This window comes from Glandiceps talaboti, chromosome 18 (genome assembly GCF_964340395.1).
Source record: "Glandiceps talaboti chromosome 18, keGlaTala1.1, whole genome shotgun sequence".
Lineage (NCBI taxonomy): Eukaryota > Metazoa > Hemichordata > Enteropneusta > Spengelidae > Glandiceps > Glandiceps talaboti.
In genome coordinates, this window is record NC_135566.1 from 14,880,937 (window position 1) to 14,891,659 (window position 10,723).

Below are 10,723 nucleotides of genomic sequence, written 5' to 3' on the forward strand. Positions count from 1 at the left end.
ATACCTGTTTTGTTCATCGTAGTAATACTGTAAACGTGGACATTTTCGCCCAAGACTTATTTTTGCTGATTTCGTTTGATAACAAAAACGCAAAAGTATGTAGTAGCGAAAATATATTTTCGTCAATGTACACAGTTTACCCGTCTGGGTATTAGTGAAGTTAGTCTTTAAGAATTGCTACGTTAGCGTCTAGCAAGTATGTACATGTAATACTTTGGCAGATTATACACAAAAGAAAATGTACAAATTCAATCTTGGAGTCTGTTTCAGTAGGTGGGTACATACATTTATATTTATTACATTATTAGCAAGATGTATATTTCACAGGAATTCATAGCATCAACAGTCTCAAAACTTTTCTAGTATATGTGTAGGAGGTTGATCAAACATTTGAAGATTTGGACTACATATCAAGAATAGACATTTTCCATGGGAGAATGAATATACATGGCACAGATCTGAGGTCTTGCTACGCATTTCAAGTTCATACATGAAATAACATCTCTGTTGCAGATCATGAGACTGGTGATTAAATCTCCTAAAAAGTGGAATTATTTGGTAGTTTAAAGTAAACATCACATTTAATGTGCACCTTCTAAAAACGAAAGTTATTTTGTCACAGACAGAAATGTACATTTCACTGGAAATGAACAGCAAATTGTTGACTCCATACACAATATCTAAAGATAGTTAATCTATATAAACAGGTGTAAAATTCAGCCACATCACACATTTGTACACAAGATGATTATGGCGCCCTCACAAGGTACAAATCAGAAATGTTACAAGCAATATTGTCTATATTTCAATGTTTACATGAAATTCTTCCATAGGTTGTCTGGTATCAAGCCAAAAAATATAAATACATATATATAGGTGTGTGTGAAATCAAAATGTTCACATAAGTCAGTATTTCAGTCTCATAAAGCTATCAGGCAAGTTTTGTTGCAATTATCGGAAGAGGAGGAGAGAAGTAATAAAACTGAACTCAAATACACGTTTAATAAAGCCATACATTTCAATATGACAACTGCCTTGACTGACTGACCAACTATACATGTGTCATCAAGGATGGCTTTTAACATTAGCTTAGGGATCCCCAGACCACCTAACTTACACAAATTTGTACTGCTGGCCATGTGTGGTCCTAAGCTGTGACAACTCTCCGACAAGGAAGGTATGTACATGTATCTGCTTGTTAAACTTGTTTCATGCTTTGTTCTTGGCCAATGACAAAGAAGGTTTTATATGGCAAATACTGCATTCTATCTACAATACAGTAGCTCTGCTGTGATTGGCTTTTTTGGGGAATGTTTGGATCTTAGTAGCCAATTAAGGATTAGGGATTCTGAGTTTGTTGTTACACTGTTGTTAATTGGTGGAAATAGACAGGACATCAACTTGTACAACAAGGCCATTTACTGGTGGAAATACTTAGGGCATCAACTGTTACGAGGTTGTTCATTGGTGGAAATAAATACATCAAGTGTTACAACAAGGTTCTTGATTGGTTAAAATAAATATCATTTTTTACAACAAGGTCCTTGATTGGTTGAAATAAATAGCACATAAGGACATCATAACATCACGTATTCAGTTGATGCTTTCTCTTGACTTACAGTTACTAAGAGTTAGTGTAGTTGTATATTTTGGTGACATTTTTAGTCTTTAGTCCTGCCTTACATTTGCTTAAAGTTGCAGTAAATGTGTACTTGCTGGTAAACTAAAATCTTTAATAATATGGCCTTACATTTATAATAAATGCATACTTGCTCGTAAACTAAAAATCTTTAATAATATGACCTTACATTTATAATAAATGCATACTTGCTGGTAAACTAAAATCTTTAATAATATGGCCTTACATTTATAATAGATGCATACTTGCTGGTAAACTAAAATCTTTAATAATAAGGCCTTACATTTACAGTAAATGCATACTTGCTGGTAAACTAAAGTCTTTAATAATATGGCCTTACATTTACAGTAAATGCATACTTGCTGGTAAACTAAAGTCTTTAATAATATGGCCTTACATTTATAATAAATGCATACTTGCTGGTAAACTAAAGTCTTTAATAATATGGCCTTACGTTTATAATAAATGCGTACTTGCTGATAAACTAAAGTCTTTAATAATATGGCCTTACATTTACAGTAAATGCATACTTGCTGGTAAACTAAAGTCATAAATATTGGCACAGTATATGGCGGTAGTAAATTCATACAACTTAACATAAAGATGTGTGGGTTTTGTTCTCATCTCTCTTCAAGGGACATCTTTATACCCTACAAAAACACAAATACAAAAATCTCAATGTTTGCAAGCTAAGACTTTTATGCAGATTTATGAAGAATAGAAATGTTTGTCAAATTTCTCACATATGTATTAAGATTTCGTATGAAAGTTGAAATCAGTGGTAGGTAAAGTATCAGTGTGGTGGAAAAGTTTACAAAACTAAAATACTTTGTTATGGTTAATATCAAAAAAAGAAAGTGTACAGAAGGAAGATACAGTAACAAAGGTAACAGTGATAAAAAATAATCAAATATACAAGTTTTGGTTAGAAAGAAACAGGAGAAATTATTGAAGTAGCAACACATCATTTTATTAAGTTTTAAGGAAGATTTTGTTAGTATGAAGGCCATGAAGAATGTTAAAAAGCTGTGGATAGCGCCCTCACTAGTCAGCATTTAAAAAAGAAGTATAGTTGTCATGACTTTGATAAAGTGATGATTATATTTAGACTCGTATGTTGTCTTTGTCACTATTTTCTCAGGCTGTTGCTGTGAATGAAACCCTGTCTGTCCCTGAATAAGCCATGATTTATTTTTGATTTCAACAAAGTAGAATTTCACAAATCTCTGAGATATTGATGTATATATGTTGATGTGAGACAAGAAAGCCAGCTGTCAATCACACGAAAACCAGCTGTCAATCATCTCTATCATATTGTGACACATATTGTAAGGTTACTTATGGCACACTTTGTAGAATACTGTAGGTAGTGACAGGTACACATTTTGTACAAAGTTTGGATCTGCTGTTGTTCTCAGTCTGACCATAGGACTATGCTATTTTTTAATAGGGGAGGCCAGTTATAGATAGGGTGACAATCACCCAGCATAGTATAGCTGACTTTCCTTATTTAAAAATTGTAGAGTTCAAGTCGTTGAGGTCAGATTTACAAACTACATCAAAATCCATTAGTGTTCAATCAAAACTTCATTGATGAATAAAACCGGTCGTATATTACACACGTCCCTATAATTCTTACATCTCTTATCAATTTAGCGAAAGTGTGATATTCTCAATTTTTCGTAACTAACTAACTAACTAACTAACACACATAAATATATATGTTATTGAAATATAGGATACTATGTGAAATCCACTGTGGAGACCACTATTTCAAATTTTCACCATCAAATATGTCTTATTATACTTTAATTATGGAATTACTATTATTTGAATTTAAGTATTTCATCAAGACTATTACAAAATAGGTATTGATTTGGGCAATTAACTTGCATTGAACTTTGACTTTTGTTTTGCATTGACCTTTAAACTCTGACCTTTGACAGTTTAACTATTTTGTACTCATTATGTACAGTAGTCATGCCCTGTGAGAATCAACGATAATAGTATTTAGTTAGACTTTTCTTCTCTTGCCTTGGATCTCTCTGCTACGTCGATAATGGCGATGTTTTGGCTGGCTACCACAAGGTGAACTAAACTTATGCCAGTCTTCACCAGAGAAATTGGCATGGTAACATAAAATAATAATTTCCAGAGTCCACACGACCAGAAGAGGAGCGGTACTGTGAATGAAAAAAAAGAGAGTAAGATATCAAAAATACAAAAAACCCACTGCCATATGACACCAAAATACATTTGGCAAACAAAAAAGTACTTGATCCAATGATCTGAAATAACGCCCAAATGTAAACTTGATAGATTATCATAAAACTTAATACAAGCAACAAACATGTCTTTTTACCAAGTTTTGAAACAATTTTAGAGTAAGTGACAATCTTGCTTACCACACAAACCTCTGGCTGCGCCATCTGAAATATCAGTATGAAGTGCGCCCCCAGTGGCGAAGTTTCTGGAGGTGCGTGATCTTTATGACCGAGTCATTTGCCACATGCAACTGGGTAACACTTCAAGTGCCTATTTTAAGATGAAGCAGCCAGAAATTGATATCTGTATATTAATAAACTACATTCATTATATTCAGCTATCTCATCCCATGAATGGTACATGTACCACCAACATATAATTAGCCAATATTGATTTATGCAGTACTCCTACCAAGTAAACTCAGAAACTGTGATACTGCAAAGAGTGTCACCGTTCTGACTGTGTCACTTACTCTGAGGTCCTTCAGTGAAATACCACAAGTACAGTGATGAATAAAATAACTCATTTCCAGCACACATGACAAACAACACCGGCTGCAATATTGAAAAGTAAAGAAAGACATTTATTTTCCAAGTTCATTTTACTACAGTATTTAAAGTTATTTGCTAGCAGGAAACTTTCAAACTACATAAAGATATACTTTGTTTATGTATTACTTAGCATTTATTTTTCATCCAAAAAAAAGATGACAAAATCTACATAGATTTGCTCTCATTGTTTAGACTGAGAAATGTTAAAGAAAATACTGTAAAAGTGGGGTCAAAGTTCACCCACATACAGATACACATGTAAAGCTGGGTCAAAGGTCACCAACATACAACTACCATGTTGATGATTAGGGTATTACACAAATACATTGATGCGATGACACAAAGCATTATACACATAGAGTCAGACACACAAACAATTCGATTACTGATTTCAACAAATATTGTACAAATATGACTTCTAGCTTTTTCATTTCCTTATCCTTGAAACTCTACAGCCCATTCATGTTAGTGTTCACTGGAATTTGTTTGCTAGTCACACAGAAACTAATAACAAACTGCATATGCTACACTTTAAAGCTAGCAAGATTGAATGAATTAAAGTTTCTTGCTACATACTGTCCAAGTGATATGACCTATTGTGCCACATGTAGATATCAAATGCAGAAGTCAAAACATCGACACCAGTATGTCTACAGTACGTGTAATTGGTTTATTTCATTTAGACAAAATGTAGCAAGAAATTGTAATCTTGCTATTCTTAAAATGTAGAATGTACAGTTTCTTATTGGTTTCTGCTTGGTTGTCTCAAACTGAGCAAGTGGACACTAAAATGAAATGGGCGGTATACATCTTACTTCATATTATTCTTTGTTCCCAATAGAAAAAGATATTTTGGTTTTTATAGAGAACACAAAAAAATGTTTTGGTCACTCCTACATAGAGGGTGTTATTCCAGGATAAATGTTCTGAGTAGTAATATCTTCATGTCTACAAACAAACAAACAAACAAACTGTTGTTGTTGTTGTTGTTGTTGTTGTTGTTGTTGTTGTACACCTACAGGCAGACCCTTCTGAGAAATGGTCATCATTTTGTTATAAAAATATAAAATTACTAACCTTGGAAGTGTAGTAGAGTCGTAGGATAGGATTGCCAGACAAGTCAATCATTTTATGGCTGGTCATGCCCTTCATGTTAGAACTACAAAATAAATAGATGGTTGGCATGATAGCGTGTACCCCATAGCCTGGAACATATACCCATTCTATTGCACTATAGCGTGTACCCGATAGTCTGGAACACATACCAAATCTATAGTGCCTCATTTTTTTTTTAAGTTTCATTAATTTGTTCATAGACTCTCTATTTTGTCAATATACTAGTCTAACTACAATTAGTAGGGATAAATCAGCCCTTATGCTAGGACTTTTAAAGAATGCATTTCTTGAGTTTAAAAGAGAGATATGCCATTTATCAAACTAAACCATGGTGTTTCAACAGTCTTTAATGACTTTAGATGGTGTACGTACTAAACTGTACAATTCCATTTTCCAAGCTGAAATGATGTTGTGATAGCCTCTCTCAAAACATTACAGTCTTCATAAAGGACTGTCACAGATTGTTGCTTGAACTAAGCACCTGAACTTTATTCTTTTAGATGTGCATACCTCCTTCATTAACCCTACAAGTACATGTATAAAATACAGCCATTGGCAACATTCCATATGTTCCATTTACAATAGACCTGTTGCCAGTTCCAAGATGCATTTTGCGTCTCTCCCTACAATGCCATGTATTGTATACACATTGAGGGGTTTGCATGCACTACTCAGGGGATGGTTGTCACCTGACTGTACCCTGGGTTCACCCGTAAAATCCTTCTTTGTCATTGATGGTGTTTAGTCTTTGTTTTATAAAATCACTCATAATTATAGAGGTCAACATGTCTTTCCATCATTTCTGATGAAAATGTCAAATGTAATAAAGACAAAACAAGACTAAATGTAACAAGATAAGTGATGTCCTCTCGTGCAATGCATCTTGGAACTGGAAAATGGGCTATTATAGCAGAAAGCACAAGAACTCCATTGATGACTATAGTTTACAGGTTATCACCCAACCCACCCTCATCACCACTGCCACCCCCATCCCACTGTCCCCCCATCCCCACTGCCCCCCCCCCCTTCCCCACCACAACCCCCACCCCCACCATCAATAAACATTCACAAGCACTACTGACATGTTTTATTTTCTTAGTCAAGGTGGACAATTTTTATTTCTTCAATGCTTAAATTCTATTTGTGTTCTACTTTTATATCATTTTTCTTTTGGAATTTTAATTGAACATATTCATATCAAGTCAACATTTTCCTTGAAAAAAAAAACAACCTACTTTGGTACGAAGCTAGTATAAATTCAAACTACTTTTGGTACTCAAGTTTATACTATGGGTGATATTTGACAAATATTTGACCAAATCCTAACTGCAATACTGACCTGTGTAAATGCAACCAATGGCTGACTATATCAATGGTCATACTCATTTGAAAGAAGAACATCCACTGAGGATAGAAGTATGCCAATGTAACCAACAAACACATGGTTGCTGTACGATCTGTCAGCTGATCCAACATTGCACCAAACTTAGTACCTACAAATCAACAAAGGGGGGGAGGGGGGGTTATACAGGTATATCAATATTAGTATAATATCAAAATGCATAGTATGGAATCCACATGCATTCAACTGATATGTATGTCAATTGTATTTTTTTAATGAGACTAATTTACATAAAATTACCATATTGGATTTTGATATTGAGTTTTCAACATTCAATACAGCCTTTGCAAATATTGTAATTTCTGTCTGCTAACAAATATTACTTTATGAATTCGTTGTTTTCAATATATTGAGTTTTAGCCGTATTCTCGCTTACTAATTGAGATCGAGTTATTCAGTGGTTTGGGTGTCTGTAATAGGGTTTGTAAGTAGGTAAAGACTACCTGAGTTCCCAAGTCACTTTACCAAGGTTCAAGAACAAAATGAAGGTATTGGTACACTGTGTGAGAAACTCTTGTCAGTTTAATTTTGCCTGATCTCCCTCTTTCTGTTACCAGGATTCCCCAACCTTTGCAAAAAAAAATCATTATTTTGTGTAATTGTGTTGTCAAACTGTGCCTCTGAATGTGTCATATGAAAGATGATGCAGTTGTCTTTCATTCCTCGATACTGTCTCCGTCTCTACCGATATGTCTCGACTTCAACAATCTCTGTTTGTGTCAAACTCACGATTCTTTATCTTTTGACATATATAAGACATATCGAGTGAGAAACCATTGACTAAAATTTTCAGTATATTTAATTTATACTTACTTTGGTTGAACATTCTTGCAGCATGGCCATCGAATGCATCCAGTAATGCACTGCTTACATAACACGTAACTGCTAGGACATAATCTGTTCTCATATACCAGAATGCTATGATGTTGAGAATTATCCTGGCATAGCCTGTTAGGTAAGCAAAGATGTATATATTAAGTATCAAAAACAAGCCATCATTATTTAGTCATTATTGACTCATTATTTCGCAGTGCCATGGAAGAAATAACAGCTCTGGTGTGCTAGGATGCATAACATAGACCGCGAGATACGTCGTGCCATGTCGTTCCACCCTCACCGCCCTCCTGTGGGAAGAGTTGACCGATGTATGAGGGCGCCCTGTCACAGCGTACCTTACAGACTAATCACAACACAATATGATATCCTATGGTGAATCTCAAATAGTGAGATACACATTTGATATTCCTAGTTGACCCCTGACCTACATTACAATTCTGGTTGACCTCTGACCTACACTACAATCCACAAAGGTGACTAACAATATACATTGAAATCCGTCATCATGTATGAAAGATTAATAATTTCGTGATCAAATATTCATCACATTTGCTTAGTTCTGTTTTAATATAGTAATTTGATCTAGGTTCACAGTACACTCTACTAATACTGGTTAAGAATTAATAACTTCAATATCTCAAATAGATTCTATTGAAAGTAAGGATGGATTTATGCTAATAAAGCGTTTTCTGATTATTATATTCCATCAATCTTGACTATCAGGACTACCATAGCAACACTAATAGGTCATCTTCAGTAATCAACACATCAAAATTTAATCATGATTATCATTTTATATTTTAATTTGCAATCTTTATTAGTGATTTTTTTTCTGATGAAATAAAGTCTAGGTGACAAAAAATCTCTCGCTCTACATTCTGAATAATCTCTTCTCAAAAGAATTCAAAAATATTCTGAGAACGAACACAACAGTAGATATGTTTTCAAGTGGAAATTCTTCCATATCTGCATCAATCGTAGTGGTGTGACAGCTATACATTTCATCATAGTTTAATCATATATAAACATGTCAATGTCATATTTGTGAATGTTCGTTTGGGGGAGGGGAAGGGGGAGGGGGTTTTGCTTCTACTGTTTGCAGACTGAATAAGCCAAGACTAGATTCTAACACATCTTCCTTCTCCAATAGAAGGAAAGTTATACTTCTCTCTCAGAGAAACAAACAAAGGTTAGAACTTCATGAGTCCATATAGTTTGCTATCAAGTATTATTATTGTTGTGGTCATGCATAATTCAACATTTAGTGAGATATTACACAAATAGAGATGTCTAAATCTAAATATACAATAATTACATGTATATCATATCATATGTCTTTACCAAATATAGAAAAGACAACATACCCTTCATGTCACACATCACCACAACCTAACATTATAATTGCATAAAAATATATATATAATAAATATATACATGCATGCATGCATGCATGCATGCATGCATGCATGCATACATACATACATACATACACACACACACACATACATACATATATACATACATACATACATACATACATACATACATACATACATACATACATATGCTTTGCAATATTCGTAAATACCTATAAATAACGTACAAGTGTCTGTGCCCCCATGTGGGCTGGGCTGTTGTGAAAACTGGGATAATGAACAGCCCATGTAACGACTCCGTATCAAAATCAAACTGTGGTGGCAATATAGACTAGAAAATTGAATCTTGTCATTAGAGAGACCATGGATGTATTAGGGGATATATGTCTCCAATACATTGTAGCAATATACATATACCAGCACACACTCTAAATAACGTCTTCCCCGCTACGATTTCCTACTTCGTGTCCGTTAGCTGGAACATGGAAGTCCATTTTGTTTCAGTCGCAATATTATTACAGTGTTTCATCTCAGATCTGCGTTAAATTTCACCGTGCATACTCACCTATGATGTTTGGAATAAACAAAAATATATTTTCCGACATCTTGCTGCTCACTTTCGCTCTGTACGAAACGTTGTTATTCACAATCAAACCAGTTCTTACTGGAAAATAGCTCTACTTGTCGTTCGATCCAGCGTCATAATACAATCAATCAATGACCTCATATATCAACAGCGCCCTCTATCAGGTCATGATATATTTTTTCGTTTAAAAAAGGGACACCCTTCTGGCATGTCTGGAGACTGCCCGGCCGGGGAGACTGCCACATTTGTGACGTTGGTACATCGACGTCTGTTGGTGGTAACAAAAGAATGTAAATACTTTGTTATTGAATATTTTTATTTCTGGAGTGTGTTTTCTACAATATTTGTAACGGATAAAGCAAATATTCGTCTGATGAATATGTCTGATATAGTACGACAAAATGATTGCGTTATTTATAACAGTAGACAATGAAGGTAGTCGAATCTCTCACACTCACCGATCTTGAGATCGGAAACCACGAAAATCATCTAGACCGTAATATGAAAGACATGTTGAGCTGAAACAAATTTTCAATGCATGAGGATCTGAATTAATGCCAAAACCAAAGTTGAGAACATGTATTATGTACCAAAAAAATGTACATGAGAAAAGGCAATTATTTTACTATATTTCAACCACTCCGCGCAATAATAGAACAAGTTAAAACTTTCTATGGAGTTGAAAGGGAAACTGGTCCATTCTGTCATCTTGTTAAAGACACAAAACTTATATGAAACTTTTAAATGAAGATGGATAGCAGTTTATATTTTTTTTATTGTAACGTATGGAAAAATAGGAAAACTTGTGTTGTCCAAGCAAGGTAATACACGTGATAAAATTCTTAATTGACACTGCAAATTTTATTTCATATATAGTATGATTCATGTACTCAGAGGAAACACTTATATAAATATTATGACCATGCGACTGATTCATTGTTGAATCATATT

General features: G+C 34.3%; 1 protein-coding gene across 1 annotated transcript; it reads right to left on the reverse strand.

Annotated features, from left to right (window-relative positions):
• Positions 1-276: 276 nt before the first annotated feature.
• On the reverse strand, positions 277-9,891 carry LOC144448994 (CDP-diacylglycerol--inositol 3-phosphatidyltransferase-like). Its single transcript, XM_078139389.1, has 7 exons — positions 9,752-9,891; positions 7,787-7,921; positions 6,911-7,064; positions 5,533-5,614; positions 4,377-4,458; positions 3,674-3,822; positions 277-2,289 (listed from the first exon to the last, which is right to left on the reverse strand). Exons 1-7 carry the CDS (start codon positions 9,789-9,791, stop codon positions 2,260-2,262), a joined length of 672 nt encoding a protein of 223 aa, XP_077995515.1. The 5' UTR covers positions 9,792-9,891; the 3' UTR covers positions 277-2,259.
• Positions 9,892-10,723: the final 832 nt, after the last annotated feature.

Coding starts and splice junctions, on each gene's coding strand:
- LOC144448994 (XM_078139389.1), bottom strand. CDS start 9,791: ATGTCGGAAAATATATTTTTGTTTATTCCAAACATCATAG. Junction 4,459..5,532: donor GACTCTACTACACTTCCAAG/GTTAGTAATTTT, acceptor TCAATATTGCAG/CCGGTGTTGTTTGTCATGTG. Junction 3,823..4,376: donor TTTCACTGAAGGACCTCAGA/GTAAGTGACACA, acceptor TTTCATTCACAG/TACCGCTCCTCTTCTGGTCG.